The sequence below is a fragment of the Protopterus annectens genome, chromosome 11.part0 (genome assembly GCF_019279795.1).
Source record: "Protopterus annectens isolate FY-2018-M chromosome 11.part0, PAN1.0, whole genome shotgun sequence".
Taxonomy (NCBI): Eukaryota; Metazoa; Chordata; order Ceratodontiformes; family Protopteridae; genus Protopterus; species Protopterus annectens.
Window position 1 is genome coordinate 619,694,873 of NC_056745.1, and position 20,019 is coordinate 619,714,891.

The following is a 20,019-nucleotide window of genomic DNA, read 5'->3' on the forward strand; positions in this document are numbered from 1 at the left end:
AACTCTTTACTACAACACAAGTACTTGCATTTAAGATTAACCAATTCCTGCCAAACTTCTATGGACTGTGTCCTCTCCTAGTGGACTTGTGCTGGCTGTAGCTTACCTGCTGACCACCCCCTCTCCACTACCTCATTTCTCCCACTCTAACCTGATAATCCCTCTGTCCTCCTACCCCCCCATTCAGCCCTACTCCTGTCCACCGTTAAGCATCCCCCCACTATCCAGATCACTCTTCCCTATACCCATTCCTCCTTCTATTCTGCTTGTGTCCTCACTAACACAGCTAGAGATCCTAGGCTCCCCCTCTCTCCTTGCCCTACCTTGCTCTCCCTTAAGTTTTTGTAGTTGTACTGTGCTTCTAACCCCCTGCTACCCTAATCCCTGGCCCACTACCTCTGCTTATAGCTTAATCCCTACACTCTCTTTTCTCACCCTCTCACCTCTTCTCACTGATTGTTTTCTACTGGGTTCTTCTTTGCTGGTGCAGCCCCACTCTGTCTACACCCCATCTCGACCTCTCCGCACCTCCAATCAACAATTGCTTGATATTTACCACCCAAAGTCAGTCAGTAGGTAAGCTACTCTACAAACACTCTGTGGCCCAAGCCTGGAACAAACTACCCCTTGACATTCGCTCAATCTCACACCCCACTATTTAAAAGAAAACTAAAGACTCATTTACTCAATTCCAGAATTATTTACTCAATTCCAGAATTTGCCCCATGCTATGACCCTACATAATTCTCTCCTCCCCCCAGATTGGAATCACTCCATCTATCCTTGTCGTACTTCTGAACTCTATCCCCAGTAGTACAGTTACATAGCATAAAAAAAAAAATGTTTTACTACTGTAATGACTAGTTTTATTTCTATTGTTTGCTGTGCTTGTATACTACTGTAGTGTTTTTTTATTGTACTATCTGGAGTTTTTCTCCTCGGGTCTCCACTGAAAATGGGACAAAATCCCAGTTGGACTAACCCGGTCAACAAATGTCGATAAATAAACCAAGCATCTTTATTTTTTTTTTTATAATATAAATTACCCTAGGGGCTTCTCCAAAAATTCCTATATATAATGGCCTTAAATGTCTTTGAAATTGGATGTATGAGTTGAGCCTTTTGTAAAAATGGTTAGAAACTGGTTCAGGGGCCTTGCAAGATCCCTTGCCCAGCACTAGACCAAAAGTGCCCGTTTGTCCTTTTAAACTTTCCTTTGAATTTTAATTTTGAATTTCATTCAAAAGGCCACAGGGACAACCCCTAACTTAGAACATAGTTTTTAGAGACTGAAATTCCATTCCGAACTGGTCATCCTGAGAAGCCATTCTTGACACCCGTACAAACTGCCCCTTAACCGATGACCTTTTCTGATGTGCAGGATCCTAGCTACTATAATGTAACAACAGTTAGAATATGCTGGTTTTACATCTACACACACACACAAAGGCAGCGAGTACATATTTAATAAATCTGCTTTCTAACACAAGATTCAGAGTGAAATAAAGAATTGCTTATACTTAGTCACACCTCGGCCATCTTCATAAAAGCACAACACTAACACTGACAATGATGTTGACTCAGATGTCCACAGGTGGACAGACTGTTGAATGAGAAATGGGGCTGAACTTGAGCCCCACACACACACACACACACACACACACACACACACACACACACACCATTGTGCAGCCTTCTATCATCACTTGCGGTGATGACTAATTCAAAGAATAAAATGTCAGGCTTCAATAATGGACAGGCAAATCAGTGTCATTATTGGCAGGGGGGGGTGCCTGACTGATGGATATCCCAACATAGCAAACGCCACTCTGAAAAATATCAGATAAAAAACTGATGAATGCCAAAAGCCTAACTAATAAAATCTCTGAAATGAGGGCCTTTTCTAACCTCAAAGGCATTATCATTTCTGTAACTATAAAAACTAGTTTCATTCAAGGGCACTAAGCCCATCATGCAGTCAGAACCAGTGACAACTGTGGGTGAGTACTTGTATTTCATTTTAAGCCCACTGTTTCTCATTAGGTTTCACATGATACAAATCTGGAGCTGAAGTCCTCCTTACACTTAATAAATTATCAAATATAATACTTTGTTTTAAATGTTGAAGTATTTGTTTACCTTCTTGTTGTGATTTAGTTGATGGCCATAAGTAGCAACTCAAACTCCCAAGTTCACGCCAGCCAAAAACTCTCAGCCAAGACCTACCCATAATGCCCCTCTCCCAGTTACTCCAGATTGAGTTTGCCCACCCTTAGATAATAGATGTAGTAATAGACAAAATAGTAGGAGGCTCTGTCTGAGCAAATACCCTAAAACCAGGAGTTCCTGAAGTCCACCAGAAGTTCAGGAAGGGGGAAGGAGTGCGGGAAGTAATGAATGAACAAAGATCTACAACACATATGGAACATTATGGTTAGACATAACTTCTTTATCTGACATTGTAAATCTTTGTTCATTTATTACAAATAGGACCACGTCCCCAGTTACTGGAGTCCTGGGTGGCCCTAAGGAAGGATATTCCTGAGCACCATAGAACCAAAAGATACTCATCCCCTGGAAGCCAAATCCAATTTGTAATGAGATATAAAAGTATGAAGTCTTGCCCAAGTGGCTGCTGCGCAGATATCATCCATAGAGGCTCTGGAATGAAATGCTACAGAAGTAGCTATAGATCTAGTAGAATGGAGCCTTTATTCTGGAAGGTAAGGACAGCTTATTCTGTTGACAGATAAGGTAATGATGTTTCTAAGCCAGGAGAATAAAGTCACTTTGGAAACAGGTTTACCCAATCTGGGTCCTGCAAAGGCCACAAACAATTGATCTGTTTTCCTGAAAGATTTAGTCCTGTCCAAATAACGAAGCTGCTGATGCATATCAAGGGTGTGCAAAAGGTACTCCCCTCTGTTAGAATGCTGAGGGAAGAAAAGCGGCAGGTCAATAGGCTGGTTAATGGATAAGCCAGGAATGACCTTGGGCAAGAAAGAAGAGTCAGTATGAAGGGACACCCTATCCGCGTGGAAGATCAAGTAAGGACTCTTGACACTCAAAACCTGCAGCTCAGATACTCTTCCTGCCGAGGTAAGTGCTACTAGAAGTAAGGTTTTCAATGACAAAAATTTCAAATCACATGACATCAAAAGGCTCGAAAGGAGAACCTGTGAGAGACTGAAGCACCAAAGTCAAAGTCCTAGGGTTCTAAGGGAGGCTTGACTGGAGGTTTAACACGTAATGCTCCTTTCAAAAAGGTCTTACATAGGCGGTGTGACATAATTGAAGAATTATCAAGACCATTATGAAAATTGGTGATAGCTGCTAAATATACAGCGATAGTCAAAGCTGAGGCTCCTGCATGCAAAAGAGTAGTCCGGTATTGTAGGATCTTTTGAATAGGCATAGAGAAAGGGTCCAAGTTCTGATCTTTGGCCCAAATAGAGAACCTAGTCCATTTACTAGAATAAACTTTCCTAGCGAAGGTTTGTGTGAAGCCAGAAGAATTTCCCGAACAGGAGATGGGATGTCAGGCAGCCTGGCAATCATTGGAAGTGAAGGAACCAAGCTATGAGCTTGAGACTGTGCAAGTTCGGATGAATCAGTCCCAGAGGATGTGATAACAGGTCTTGGGAATGATCCATGATTCACGGACTGTGAATCAGATGAGGCCATAGAAATGGGAACCAGACTTGACTTGGCCAGTAGGGGGAAATTAGGATCACTTTGCTTCTCAACCTCTGAGCTTTCTGGAGAAATTTTGGAATGAGTGGAAAGGCATACAGAAGACCCGGTGGCCAATCGTGCATTAGAGCGTCCCTCAGTGGTTCCCCCTGAGGGGGGAGGGGGGAATCAGGGCAAAGTAGCTTCTGCATTTGTAGTTTAGGAGGGAAGCAAACAGGTCACAGCAAGACTTGCCCCAGGGTTGGAAGATCCGATCAGCTGTTACAGGGTTGAGGGACCACTCGTGAGGCATCAGGATGTTCCTGCTCAGATTGTCCGCAATAAGGCTGGAACTCATGGGAATGTGTGGTGCTGTAAGGAAGCGGTTGGAAGCTATTGCCCAGTGCCAAATCCTCATGACTTCTGACACAGGGGGGTAAGACCTGGTTCCGCCTTGCTTGTTGATACACCTGATGACGGACATGTTGTCTGACTGAATTGCAATGGTCCCAGAGGGTAGGGATGCATGGAACGCATGCACTGATAAGAGAACTGCCCTCAGTTCCAGGACATTTATATGCAAACTGGCCTCCAAGTGGAACTAGGTGCCTTGGACAGGCTTTCCCTGGAAATCCCCTCCCCCACACCTTAACAGGGAAGCGTCCATGGTCACTGTGATGTGGGCTGGGGAAGACAAAACGGTTGACACCAAAGATTCGTTTGTGGGTTCATCCACCATAACATTTCTTCCTTGCAATGGTTTGAAAGATGTATCATGTGGTCAAGTGGGTAAATTAGCAACAACCATTGTGCGGAAAGGAGACACTGTAGGATTCTCATGTGCAGTCTTGCCAGTGATACCAACGTAATGGCAGCCGCCATGGAGCCTAAGAGCTGCAGTACAAGACGTGCTGGTACATAGGTCTGAGGAAGGTCTTGGATTTGATGTGTTATTTTTGAAAGCCTGTGGGGGGGGGGGGGAGCTTGATAGGATGCTGTGTCGAAGACCGCTCCAATGAATTCCAGTGTCTTCTTTGGGGACATTTGAGATTTGTCCTTGTTGATTGTAATCCCCAAGCAGAGAGCGAAACCTTGAGTGCAAGAAGATTCCTGGTTGAAGCGGTAAGTAAAACACAAAAAGACGTCCAGCACAATGGGTAAAAAACTTGAACCTATTTATTTAGGTAGCATAAGAAACAAAAAGCAAACCGGTTTCGGCATCAGCCTTCCTCAGTGCACACAAAAACAAATACCCAATCCTTAAATATGTGACATCATTAGCATTCACAAAAATTATTGGTTGGATATATCACTAATGACAATTCATTCAGACTAGGTTTAAACAAACCCCCTAGCCTGATCATCCAACCTGATTCCTTATTATTTAATGTAATGTAGTGTGCCAACCAGCTTTAGAAAAATTAGAACCCAGGACCCTATCAATCACAGTAAATGTAAATCTAGCTTTCTTGTGGGCTAAGGTATGCTTAAACAAAGCATTGGTGGTTTTCCTGTTCCTGATCTCACTGAGGTGTTCAGAAATTCGAAGGCTCAGTGTTCTAGACATTTGTTCAACAAAACGTTGAACAGGAACAGGTAGCCAAATACACAATCCATTCACTGCTGCAATTTCCAAAACAGGTGTCATGAACCTTGGGGGTGTTATAACTGGTGAAGATTTTATGTGGGGACAGGCAGAACAATGTCCAGACAGATTGTGTATGTGGCTACCTGTAACATAATGGCAGTCGCCATGGAGCCGAAAGCTACAGTACAAGACGTGCTGATACATAGATCTGAGGAAGGTCTTGGATTTGGTGTGTTATTTTTGAAAGCCTGTGAGGGGGGAAGAGAAGCTTGACGGTGTTTTACAGCTAGATTTACATTTACTGTGATTAAGAGGGTCCAGGGTTCTAATTTTTCTAAAGCTGGTTGGCACACTACATTAAATAAGGAATCAGGTTGGATCATCAGGCTAGGGGGTTTGTTTAAACCTGGTCTGAATGAATTGCCAAAGTGATATATCCAACCAATAATTTTTGTGAATGCTAATGATGTCATGTGTTTAAGGATTGGGTATTTGTTTTTGTGTTAATGCACCAAGGAAGGCTGATGCCGAAACTGGTTTGCTTTTTGCTTCTTATGCTACCTAAATAAATAGGTTCAAGTTTTTCAACCATTGTGCTGGACCTCTTTTTGTGTTTTACCTATTGCCGGGTTAGTTTGGTCCATGCACATCTGTACGTGCAGGTGTATGTGTTTTGTACGGAGCAGTAAGGAGCCAATCATTTAGATAAAGAAACACCTGAAATCCTTAGTCAAAGATGAACTACCACAACTGCCATACATTTGGTGAACACTCGAGGGGCTGTTGAGACTGAATGGCACTGCCCTGAACTGGTAGTGATGGACTCCTAGCTGGGAGCAGAGAAACCTCCGGGAGCGGTAATCCATCTTTATGTGGTAGTACGCATCCCGGAGGTCTACAGAGCACATCCAGTTATCCCTCCCTAGGAAAGAAGAACGGACTTCTCGTGACCATCCGAGTTTGTTCAATAGGCTGAGATCCAGAATTGGTCTCCAGTCCCCTGTCTTTTTTGGCACTAAAAAGAACCTCAAGTAAAACCCAGATCCTGTCTGGATGACTCTTTTCCTTAGCAGCTTTTCTATTTCTAAGGCTGCTAATTCCCTCCGATTGGGTGGTACATCGGGGATGGGAGTTACATAGAATGGCATTTGGTAGCCTCTGGATATTTTTCTCTGCATCCAAATATCAGTAGTAATAAGATGCCAGGCTGGTAGATGCAGAGAAAAACTACTCCCGACTGCTTCCAGAGGAAAGCAAATCAGGCCACTGCTCAGGAGCACTGGTAGGGTCTGCCAGAGAAAGAATCTCTAGCGCCCTGGTTTCATGGACCACCTCTACCCCAAAAGGGACATCTTCCATACGAGTTGCCCCCTCTGCCCTGGGGGGATTGTTCACCACGAGCGTCACAAAAAGTTCCTTGAGATTTCTTGAACCACATTTTTTTCCTCCCTTCTGGTTCCTGGAGTAGGACCTCTGGGGGTTGGAAAGGCGTATGCCCACAGCAGATGACAACGTCTTTGTCAATCACACTACATGTAAGTGTGTCTCGTACTTTGGGTCCAATAAGTGCAGATTCATCGACAGGTGCATTGACGAAGGAAGATGTAAAGGGGTCTGCGAAGTCACACAAATGCATCCAAGCATTACGTCTATTGACGACGCCCGATGCAGCAGCTCAAGTTGCCCCCTCAGTGGAGTGAGATCAAACGCATAGAGGAGTTTTGAGATAGATTCTAGGGTAGCTAGCTGCAAGGAGACAGTATCACGCACCTTATCAGGCAGTACCCCACCAAAGAGGAAGACATTTCTGAAATTAGGTCTCTTTGGAGAGGAGTAAAGTGTGCCAGATAGGTCCATTTCCCTAGTCTGTCCATGGTCCGGGACACTGTCTGTCCATGGTCCGGGACACTGTTTGGAGGATGGACGGCAGGATCATCTTCTGCCAGTTCCCTCTTGGTGGCCATCGCCACGACCATAGAATCAACTGTCAACTGCTAGGACCAGTGGGGCTGGTCTTCAGGTGTAGATAAAATTGTCTGTCCTCCAAGGGACAGGTTCTATATTGTCCGGGGCCTTCCAGGCACACTGCATAAGGAGTTTAACAAGGTCGTCTGCCGGTGGAGTCACCTAGGAAGTAGATGGCCAGCCACAGAAAGCCTGCAGGAACACAGATTCCTCGGAAGGAGGGTTATAGGACTTCCAGTCTCCCCACTGCTTAAGGATTTCGAGAATGTCTCCGAATGAGATGTCATCCTGGGGAGACCATTGGGACCCTTCCCCCTCATTACAATCAGCGTCTTCAGTGATAGATTCCTCCGGTGAATCAAGGTGCTTCCTCTTGCACCGTTTCTTCCGGGGTGGCTCCCCAGCGAGTTCTGAGGAGAACCCCGGAGAAGGGGATCCATTCAAAGAGGGCTCTTGTGACTCCCATGCCCAGGGTCCCAAAATAGAGGGTTGGGAGAGGTACATGCTAGGAGAGGTTCTGATACCAATGTCATTGGTGCTGACTACGTGAATCAAGGTGCTTCCTCTTGCACCGTTTCTTCCGGGATGGCTCCCCAGTGAGTTCTGAGGAGAACCCCGGAGAAAGGGATCCATTCAAAGAGGGCTCTTGTGACTCCCATGCCCAGGGTCCCAAAATAGAGGGTTGGGAGAGGTACATGCTAGGAGAGGTTCTGATACCAATGTCATTGGTGCTGACTACGAGTCCACTAACCTGTACAGCAGGTCCACCTGAGGAGGGATGGGAGTCCGGAACTGGGAGGGACAAACTCAGAACCAGAGTCACACCTCGCCATGAGGAGCCCACCTCCAGTTGAGGAGCTCTGAGAGAACTGGAAGCCGGAGCCGTGGACATAGATGGTGGCAGTGAGAAAATAGGCACTGGGCTAGGTAGCAAGGTACGGAAGGTCCAGGCACTGCTTTGGGAGAGCATCGGTTCCACCAGAGCCGATGCAGCAAGGGTGGATGGTGCCAACAGGGAAAACACTGCTGTCAGAACACAGACAGTATGCAATGGAGTGGAAGTATCTTGTCCTTGGCAGGTATTCAAGTTTTGGAGCCGAAGAAACTGTCACAGCACAGTGGCTGTGGATGGTGCCGAAGCAGGTACAGTCACTGGATCCAAGGACGGCACCAAAGTCAGTGGTGCCAAGGTCGGAACCGAAACAGGGGTGAATATAATGGATGGTACCGAGGGAGAAGACAGAGAGCCGGGTGCCAAAGAGGTGTGCTCCGAGGTCGTCGGCAAAGCATGGAGCAGGCTTGGTTCTGTAACTGACAGAGATGCAGGAACCGAGTGACTCTGTTACCATGTTTTTGGTCTTTCGAGGGGGTGAGATCTCAGACCCAGATACAGCCTCCAAAAAAGGTGTCTTGAGTAATCCGTTTTTCTTTATGTTTTTTGGTCTTTGGAGGGGGCGAGACCTCCAATCCAGACAGAGCCTCCGAAAAAGGTGTCTTGAGTAAACCTTTTAAAATAAGTTTAGTTTTACATACTGCTAGTGTACAATTACTAAAACTAGCATAAATGCCACCGTCAGCTCTAATATGATCCACACCCAAACAGTAGACACAACGAGCATGTGTATCTGAGTTAAGCATCTTCCGTCCACACTTGTCACACTGTTTAAACCCAAACTTAGCTTTATCTGACATAAGGCAAGAAGGCTATGCTATAGAAAAAACAAAACAAGGGAGAGAATACCAGAGATGGTATTTACAAAATACCACAAGTGGTAAGGAAGGGTCTGTCAAAGGCAGAAGAGAGGGACAGTACCCAAAATGGTAAAATTTACATTACCAAGAAAAGGGGTAGGGAATAGAACTAGGTTATAGTTGACAGTGAGAAAAGGCTAACTTGACTAAAAGGTAAACGGTTTTGAAGAAAAACTGTCTTAAGTAGCAATTTTCTACTTAGCTTTGAGAGAGGCGGCCAGCACGTTTGTCTAGGAACGTGGCAAACAAGATCTGGAGTAACTAAGAGAGGGGCTTTATGGGTAGGTCTTAAGTTGAGAGTTTTTGGCTGGCACGAGCTTGTAAACTGCCATATCAGTTCCAAGGACTGAACTGAGGTCCTATTTGTAAGGAATGAACAAAGATTTACAACATCAGATCTTCAATTATCCACACATAACCTGGAAATATATTTACTATGAAAAACAAATGTGTGTGGACATTTATGGATTTTGTAAATGCCAAACTGTCCCTCTATCCACAAGAAGTGTTGATCTTCTTAATCACATCCACAGACATTTCTCTCAACTGCAAAACTCTGCTCGTTACGCTCTTCCTGGTCAAATCTTACCATTTTACTGCGATTTCACAAGGACAACCTGCCTTGTAGCCATTAACATTCAGGGGATTACTCCAAAACCATGTATTTATCAAGGTCAGAAGCAATAATCACAAAATGTTACAACACCCAACAAACCTTGTAAAGGAGGCTGCTACTCAATGCTTTGAATTTTATACCCTCTTGAATAAATGCACAGAGGTGTCTATACAAAATATGACATCGGCATAATGGCAAATTTAGAACAAATGATGCAATAAAAAATTACCTAGCCATCTCTAAACTATAGCCACTTCATCATTATATATTTTATGTTGGAAAAACGGACCGCAAACTGCGGGACCGTGTTTACCAACATAATTATGCCATAAAAAATAAGAAAACTGATAATGCCCTTTCAAAACACGTACTTGATAACATAGGACATAGTTTTTCCTTTATGGGAATTGATGGAGTAAAAGTGGGGGTTAGGGGGGGCCCTCAATCATTACTCCTTGAATTAAAAGAATTAGAATGGCAACTATTATTAAACGCTTTTTCCCCACCTGGTTTAAATGACCTGTGTAATATATCTATCATTTTAAAATATAAAAGTTATCTCAGGAATTGACACCAACCCTCGATAAAAGTAATCCCATAATACATAGGAAATTTCATCTCATTTGACTTTATTTCCATTCTTGTGGGAAAATCTTCTTGTGATTTATATACATTAAAATCCTTCTTGCTTTGGGGGATATGCATACAGTTACTTACTTGTGTTAAGGGTATCTAATTTTATTTTAAAGTTATGAAATTAACCCATTCCTTTTGTTGGGCATGGGCTTTTATATACAAGCGTTTGAATTGTTTATAAAGAAATTAGTTGTCTTAATGTTGTAGCATCTGATTACTTGGGACACTTTGTGCTTCATGTAAGTATAAATTTAAGAAGAGTTAATACTCAATTGTGGTTTTTTTAACATCATTTACACAAAGACCCTGTTAGGGGTGTAAACATATGGTTAAACGATTTGGTAATAAATCTGTTTTGTATACCTTTTCATTTTAAAAAATTGAAGTTTTAAATTATGTTTAACGGGGTATTTGCGCAGGATATGACATCACATAGATGTGTTTAAAAGTGATTTGGCGCTCTTTTTACACTGTCTGAGGAAGCTCCTGGTTTTGGCTAGGAGCGAAAACGCTTTTATTAAAAGATACGTTAACCTGATTTGGCTTGGAGTTTTGGTCTGCTTACTTCGCTTGTTATAATGGCAAATTTAGAACAAATGATGCAATAAAAAATTACCTAGCCATCTCTAAACTATAGCCACTTCATCATTATAAATGATTTAAAATTGTAACTTATCTCAAGCTTGTGGTAAGGTCAGTTATGAACTTAGAACTGCAACTAGCTCAAAAGACAAATAAAAGATATAGTTCAACTATAATAAGAAGTTTAGAAGTTATCTGGGTACTTAACTCATCTTCAGTGTTAACCCCTTTCCTGACCCAAAGGACACTACTAATATCCTTAAAGACAAATTCCCTTCCACCTTCACTCAATCCTGCCCCCCTCTGTCCCCTCCATCCTCCCACACACCTCATCTCCCGAGACCAACTTGGACCAAGTCCTTTTGACACATTCCCAAATTACAAGGACTACTTACATGGGACTGTACAATAACCTAGAATGACTACGGAGAATCAGAGTCACACCTAGCAAAACTCATCTTCAACCAGAGTCTATCCCCCCACCCGGTTACATTATTGCTGTATGGAGAATAGCAGTTGCAGTGCAGTTGCATACAGATACTCCCACTACTGCTTCTGTGAACTACAGGCCTATTAGTCTCACTAGTATTATTTCTAAGTCTGTGCAATGTATTGTAGCTGAATTAATAAAAAATAGATGACCTTACATCCATGGATACACACCAGTGTGGCTGTATAAAAGCTAGATCATGCCGGCTTAACCTGGTAAAATTCTTTGAAACAGTTACTGATGTCATGGATAACAGGCATAATTATACTGCTTATCTGGACCTTGTCAGGGCCTTTGACACTATCCCCCGTGCTAAAATTATAACTCTCTCCTAGCTCAACATTAATCCATACTTAGTTCACTGGGTTGGTAATTGGCTCTCTAACATAATTCAAACCTTAAGAAAAGAGTTAGTTGCTCTACATAGAAAAATATCATGAGTGATGTCCCACAGGGCTCTGTACTGGGTGGTCTTCTCTTTGGCATACATTTCTGTGACACAAAAGCAAATATCAAGGGACTATGGCACTGGTTGTCAAATTTCATTCCAATACCCAAACTCTCCAGTAAGGACCGAGCAAAGCAAATCTTTGGTATTATTCATGGGCCACCTTCAACACGAAGAAACACACCACAGTTTCCTTTGGTAAATCTAGCATCATTAACATTTATCATATAGTTAATATTCCACTAAAATCTGATACAGTCATCATTGACTTGGGTGCGTATGCTGATAGCCAAAGGAGAGCGAGTTATTGCAACTCTTATGATCAGAAAAACTTGCATAACTTATCCTTCGTGCCATCTCTTCTAATATCCAAAGAGGTCATAGTCCCACTTTAGCCATTAAGCTCATGACTGAATATAATGCAAACTTTTAGCAAGTAGCTCACTTCGCACCTAAACCATCTTGTAACCACAACATTTCCTCACCAAAATGATCTCCAGTTTCAGTGTCCCTAGCTACTAGAGTCTAAAAGCACAGTCCCTCTACTCAGCATCATAACCTATTTAACTTTCTATGCTAGGAATGACACAGGACTCTGAATTACTTTACCTAAACACAACTACTGGTAAAGCAGATGCAAGTTCTAGAGACTTAAATCTATACTACCACAACACCACCAGATGGCATAACAGATGCACAAGCCAATGCCTTCACCGTAACCCAAACATACAAGATAAAAATACATTTTCTCAAGTGGAAAAATCTATATCCATTCTACTCCATGGATGCTCCTGAACTGGGAACTGTACATGCCACAGAGGACAACTCTGCAGTGTTACTTTTACTCAAGGTCAACACATTACTGCTGTTGCTGTTCTCTCTTTAGTTATACTTTTTAGTTATACTTTTAACAACTCTTCATATTTCATTGCTCTATGCAGCATATTAAATGTGTGTAGCTCATTGCCTGCTATGTATATTACTTTCAGGATTGTGCTTCTATATATTATGCATTATCCTCGGCATTACTGATTGCTCCTTATACATAGATTTGATAAATGTGTTTTACAAAGCTCCATGGTCAGCTTTTACCACTGTTTCATTACCAGAGACAATAATGGAATTTCTCATATCCCTATACTATTGGTAACCTTTTCATATGCAAGTTTCTCTATCTTTTGGGCATCTATATATGCTTTTGACCCACAGGCAACTGGTCCATTCAACTGTAGGATTACAACTCTTGCACTTTAGTGACTTGTTTCTATCTGCAGCACAACTTGCTTCTATGCAACATAGTACTTAATGAGAGTCAGCTGTAACCAGGTTCTTAATTTTTAAAAACTACTATCTTGTCCAGGGTATCTTTGCCAAGCTACATCTTATTCCAACAACTTTTTTAGAGATGCATCTATCCTCAACATATCAGGTACAAATTTGTAGGAAAATAAATTAACCCTAAACAATTTCTAATATACCTGCTAATCTTTTGACACCAACACTACAACTGTGAGGATTGTCCTTCCGCATTAAGTTTCAGACCCTATATCAAATTATGGCCCACATACTGCAAATGTGTCATCCTGACTTTAAATTTGCTCTAATTAAGCCTAAAATTATGCCATCTGAATATCTGTTCAGCAACTACACAGATGTTACAAACTATAGTTTTATCCCACCATGGTAACATGCCAGTAAAAAACAAAACACAAATGGTTTCAAGCCTTCATTTATTGAGCAAATTCTCTTCACAGACACCTCTGGTACTGACAAAATGCCACATGGGTCTTTAAGGAAATAGCACATTCATGTGATCATACCAACTGAGCACAAACTGGGAGTTTTATTCATTTAGCTTTACCTGCAAGAATTCTGGCTTGCATTTAGCTATGCAGCAAAACACAGCACTTTGCATTCTTACATTTCTATTTTTAACTGTAAGCAATGGGTATTTACTTCAGACATTTTATACTTACAAAACATTATTTTTTTCTTTAACTTACAAAAGTAACTATCCTACTCAGGAATTCTTTTGGATTTAAATAATTTTAATAACTTAATATTAAAACTCAAATGGGGTACAGTTTATATTCTACTTTACTTCTGGTTACCTTCTAGAAATACTTATTACTGGCACTACATCAGGGTTAAGTTGAATGTAAGATTATCCAGACATGCTTATGAAAGTAATAAGCCAAAAAGACAGCAATACAAGCTATCACTGCAATGGAGCAGCTCACTTATTATTTCTGTGACAATGTGACTGATTTTCTTCTCAGTCAATGGTTATTATTTTATACTTCTATTTTATCTTAAAAAAATTGCAGCAGCCAAAATATTTGAATAATTTACTTCTTTAACTACCATTTGCAAAAAGGAAAACTAATCTTTTCAGACTTGCACATGCATGTCAGCAGTTTCTGGCCTAATGGTACTGCCCAGTAGCCAGCACAACTACCAAAAGGACACAAAGCTTTAAAAGTATTTTCTGACAAGAAACTTCATGTGTACTCAACTTAAAACTACACAGCCTCTTAAGTCTCCATACTCACAACAATCACAATGCAGGCTCACTGCACTGCTTCAAATACACTTTCAAATTTCACATTTTTTACAATGACAATTCAATTCAAACCCTTTGCCTAAATACTGTTATGCATGCATATAAAAAATTATAAGACCATGAGTTAACAAAACTTTTCATATTTTGGAAACTGTACAACCTGGATACAAAGATTCAATTCATACCACGCAACAAATCAAATGCTGCACTGACAAAAAGGGAAAAAAAACTTTTGAAATTTCTGGTCAGAGCCTTCTTTTAATGATTATACTACCAAACTCAGGTACAAGGACTACTGTATCTAGTACTGCTCACAGTGGAACAATTAATCAAATTTCACATTTAGGGAGACGTGTAGAAGATTACTGTGATTTAGTGACAAGTCTCTTTCAAATTTGAGCCATTCAAATCTACTGTAGTTTCAATCTTTTGATTACCAAAGACCTCTTAATATGTTCAGATTCTTGTGCAAGGCACGAGTGTACAACTCATTAACTGTTTTACATTTCATTATATGGAGCAGTGTCATTAAATTCTGGACTGCACAAAAACTAGTGGAAAATACTGACAGAAATTGGGTGCTGGTTCAAATTTAATGGGCTCCGGGGGGGGGGGGGATGAGATAACGGCAGAAATAAGCAGTTCATTCAGATTTAGGGGAAAAACAAAACAATATGTTGTTTCTGTGGACAACCGCCTCTTTGCAATCTATAAATTCACACTCCCGAGTGACATGGCTTACATTATTTTGAATATGAAGACAGTGAAAAAGTTTAAGAAAAATTGTGCAAAATTTCTGACAACTCAATCCAAATATTTCCTTGAAGTAAGTTACAAATATTTCCCCAGAAATTTGCAGTGTAGACACTTTGTAGCAACTTGTCATTGCTCTATCCACCATAAATTGCAGATTACCTTTGCTCACATGTCCACTGTAAGCGGTCTCTGAAGTAATACTGTATATCTGGCTGAAGCTTTTCTCCTTGGCCTCTGTCGAAAAGGGGTAATACACCCAGGTAGCCTTTCCCAGTAAATAAAAGCAAAAACAAATACAAGAACCATTTCCAACCATATATCACCTGCTGCATACTTCATTATGTCACCTAGTTCCAGAATGTGCAGACCATAAATGTATGAATGAGAACACACAAATAATGTAACATTTGGACACATTAACAGGAACATAATTTGAAGATGGGAAAACAATTTAGAGAGAAAGTAACACCTACCAAGACACAAATACTCTGCATTACACAAATTACCATGCCCTATCACACTTTTAGGAAACCCCAAAACAGCATTTACATACAACCCTTAAATGTATGGAGCACAATATATAACTAGAGCTTCCAAACAGAGTTATTGACCTTCATTCACTACAAACAGAATGCAGCAAACCATTATACTGCACTTTGCTCATACCTCTCAACCTCTTAGCAGAAGAGATCTCGACAAACCAAAAATAGTGGGGGATGAAGGCCTTAAAAAGCAGAGACAAATTTGAAATATTCCTCTTATAAAAACTCAAAATTTCTAGAATAAAAAGGTGCTGTGTTAACAGGTCTTTTCTAAAGAATATGAAGTCAGAAACTTAAGTCTTATTATTAAGCGACTGCAATCTTCCAAGACTTTCCAGAAAACCTCAAATTTTATGAAAAGACCAAACATATACGGCAAACATCTTGACAGTTGAAAAGTATGACTATTACTGTCACTTACAGCTTCTTACAGCTCAGTTATGATACTGCCCAAACAAGTTAACTTCATTGCAAGGTAGCATATTATGCCTTAACTACTGAGCAACAAACTGAAATTTTTCTAACATATCCATCAGTCACAGCAATGCACAACAGCAGAACTCTAGGATGTATGGTCCGAGTAAAATGAACAAGACTATAAAGTGTGCAGGAAATGTATGTTACATTTATGTGCAAGGTTTAGTTACATAGTAAATCAGAGCACCAGTTAAAAAACACACAAAGATTTTCAGCAGCATAACCTGCAGAAAGCAATAACATTTCAAGACTAACACATGCAAAGTAGTTTTATTCTGGTATGCATTATCTTTACATGTACATTTAGCATCACTAAAACAAACCTACTCCTATAGAACTCAAACTTAAAAATATTTGCAAAGCAAAACACTGCAGTCTTGTATCAATGACTCAAGTAAGCATTTTTCCAACATTTGGCAAATCATAGATTAAATGTTTCTTCTTTAGTTTTAGCTGTTGTGTAGATTTAGTTCATTAATGTGGATTATAGTTTTGCAAGATTACTTTTTTCCATGTAATTTCTATATCAAAATGTGAAGAATCAAAGCTGAAACAAACAACTGGAAAAACTATTCACTTGACACCCCTTTTTCTGTTAAGCAGTTTTCTTTAAAATTTAACATACAAAAAGTAATGCTTTACAAAAATAACACAAAATCAAGTCAGCTGTAGCTGGAGGATCTGCATTAAAAGGTACTTCATTATGTTGTACATTTGTAATCTGACATGCCCCAAGAAGCTAAGGCATGATGGGACTGGATGGTAAATGTAGGCCCTAGCATTGCAGATAGTTCAGATTAAATCATGCACTAACAACTCAGATCTACTCTCTTTTTGTAAAAAAAACATTTTACCATAAACTATAAATCAGTACTTATGTACACTGATGGATTGGAAAAATAAATGAAAGATTGTGAACTATGCATAAAATGAGTATTAGTTGCTACGGTTACAAAACCGCTACACAACCCACTACTACAATTCTTAACTTGCTTGTTTTGTGTAGTATAAAAGCATCAACAGCTACAACAAAAAAAACTATCACAGTCACTTTAAAAAAAAACTCTTATTTGCCACATCAGGATAATTAAACATCACTATGCTCTCCTGCGTAGGGCATTCTCCCCCGCCCCAACCCCCAAAACAGCATCAAAGCAATCAAAATGGCAATGTTCAGCATGAATGGGCCCCCATCCCCCACCTTCAAACTCTGCAGACTTTTCTCCATGTTAGGAGGAAACCAACACCCCTTCATCACAAAATGGAAGCTTCCACTACCAAACTGAAACTGCTTACAAAAATCAATCAAAACACCAATATAAAACATTTAACTAGCAAACATTATTTCTGCTTGCATTAAATGCTAGTGAAACTATATGACGCCATCTGAAAAGCTTTAAATTTTGTTTTAAACATTAAACTCGACATTCTAAGTTTACTGCTAAAAGCTGCATTCCAAAAGAACTGTGATCGACTTACTTATATTTTCACCAACAGTCCTTCCAATTCCATCTTTCAGAGTTTATGGAAGAAAGGAATTAAAAAAGAAAAAGTTCTTCAGAACAGGACAGAGTTTTGGAAAGCACTTGATCATGAGCGCTGTTTAAATGTACAAGTGCTGAAAGTGAGTATCTAAAGGTTAGAGCTGCCTTTAACGGCATCTGTTCAAGGTGCTGAAATCTAGCAATCGGAGCTTCGGGCTGCCAACTGTCACCACCGGCTAACAGAACTCGCCCAACAGAACCCAGTAGTTCATGAGCTAAGAAAGACTTAGAAGGATTAAACTTTCTTTCTGAGCCTCTTTAATTAAACTGGTTATTAAAAGTAAGAGTTAACTCTAATCAAACGCCTGTACATTAGACCATACCAAGAAATGAAAAGGCAAATTAAAAAGTAAACAATAACCTGTCTTCTTCTTCTTAGTAAAAAAGACAAGAGTATTCTGATTTTTCTTCTATATTTGTCTTAAAGGAATACCAGTAACAAACAGTCCCAGCAGAAAAGTAAAGGCAAGCGTGAGATTCTTCCATACTCCTAAAACATGTCGACCAAGTCAAAATGGACGCCTCAAAAATTCTGCGTTTTACTTACAACTGGCTTATTAAAACAACTCAACAAAACCAAAAAAATAACTTTAGTTTTAAAAACAAACGTTTGCTTTCTTAAAAAACTGTGTGTGAAGAAAAACATTTTTCTAATGTATACACTTGTTTGTACATTTAAAAGTGTGAGTCAAAATAAATAAGAGACAAAAATCAGTACACCAATGTATCCTTACTTGTTTTTCACTAAGAGCTGTAATTCTTGACTGCCTTTCGTGGATTTGTTTCTTAAGCTCTCCATTCTGAAAATGCAATAACATACAGAGGTATTATGAAAATCAACCTACAAACTTAAAACCTGCAAAAATTAGGCTACAAGTGAAAAAAAAACTACCCCATCAGAGGTTTTAAAAGCTAGTAACACCTAGGGCAGAGGCTAGTGCTAACAGTGAAATGAGATTTCCACTGATAAAGTTTCTTATCCTGCCCCAACACAAATATATTTTCTTTATTATATAGGCAATAATTATCAAATTAAGTAAAATTTACCTGTGGATCTTGCTTCATCTGCGCAACTAGTTTCTAAAACAAAATAAGAAAACGAGAAATTAGAAAGTCTTTCAAGTTTAACGTAAAGGGGAGGAACAAAGAAGCAAGCAAAACACTGCGAGTCAGTTTCAAGCAGCTCATAAATATTCAGGTCTCGTCGTAATCTCCACACAAAACCACTGCAATATTTACTCCAAATCCGTGCTGCTCTAAAAAAACACAAGTCAACAAACAAGCTTCACAACTACTTAGAAAAGTACAAAGTATACAGCGCAAACGGTAGACTGGAGAAATATATATATATATATATACATATATATATATATATAAACACACCAATTTGCAGGAAAACATAATACACATGCTTCCTAATAATATACATCTTTCATATTTGATCCCGTCAGATTTTGTGTCTTTCACATTCGCTCAAAAATCAGACAACATACAAAGAAGATCTTTTTTACCTGATGGCACTGAATTTCAACTTTCAAAGCCTCCTGTAAACTCTGTATTTCCATGGTTGGAGTTGTAAAGCACTTTTCTTGCACTTTCAACAAGATCGCGGCGAAGTTGGCCCAAAAAGAAATAAAAAAAAGCCGACAATAACAATTGAAACAACAACTACTCAGTCTGCAAAGCAAGTTCTTGCTTCTGCTAGGGATAAGACTCATCACTCACTTTACGCCTCATGCACAAAGTCCAGTTGAAACTGGTGAAGGACTTCAGATTAGTCCAATTTAGACTCCAAAACCGTAGAAGCTATACTACCGCCACACCGAAACCTCAGCATCGGTTTATTTTCCTTCCAAAAGGCTTAAAACTAAGGAACTATATTTTCTCCGAGTGCGCGCCTTGATTTCACTTTGCCTCAGGAAAAGTTGTGCAGCGGCAGTCAATGTTAATTCAAAAATACCCGGATGGAACTCTGTAAGAGCCGGAACTCTCAAAGACATGCGCATTAAGGTTTGCTTTGATCAGTCGAGTTTGTCTGTTCTTAGTATGTTTGATGGTTTTGTACTTGTATTTTTTTCAAGTAAGTATCAGCCGTGACACGTGAGTAAGATTGAACATTTCTCGGACATGTTTGGAATAAGGAAGTAAAGTGTTCGTCGCTTTTTTAAGCACATATTTATGATTATTCTAACTGTAGTGTAATTTTTTTCAAAGTCATACTTCTCTGTGTAAGGTTTTTTAACTGTAGTTACCAGGGTTAATTTTCTCGTTCCTTTCCAGCTCCTACTTCATTAGAAGTCTTCTATCTTTCTTAAAGGATAATTAGTTAAACCCGCGCGTTCCTCTTAACTTGTGATCAGGTGAGTTGATAACGTGAAAAGTAAATGT

General features: G+C 40.0%; 1 protein-coding gene across 6 annotated transcripts in view; it reads right to left on the reverse strand.

The window, feature by feature from the left end:
- The window catches only part of PHF21B (PHD finger protein 21B), a 2,393,713-nt gene extending 2,374,173 nt beyond the window's left edge, over positions 1 to 19,540 (reverse strand). For 4 of the 6 annotated variants that reach the window (XM_044088082.1, XM_044088081.1, XM_044088080.1 and 1 more), the window contains exons 1-3: positions 19,143 to 19,539; positions 18,679 to 18,711; positions 18,366 to 18,431 (exon numbers count right to left, since the gene is read on the reverse strand). In XM_044088082.1, coding sequence (XP_043944017.1) covers positions 18,366 to 18,431; positions 18,679 to 18,711; positions 19,143 to 19,349 — 306 coding nt within the window. In that variant the 5' untranslated portion in view covers positions 19,350 to 19,539. Of the gene's footprint in view, positions 1 to 18,365; positions 18,432 to 18,678; positions 18,712 to 19,142 lie in introns of all 6 variants that reach the window. The other 2 variants (XM_044088083.1, XM_044088084.1) reach the window with 2 other exon arrangements.
- Positions 19,541 to 20,019: the final 479 nt, after the last annotated feature.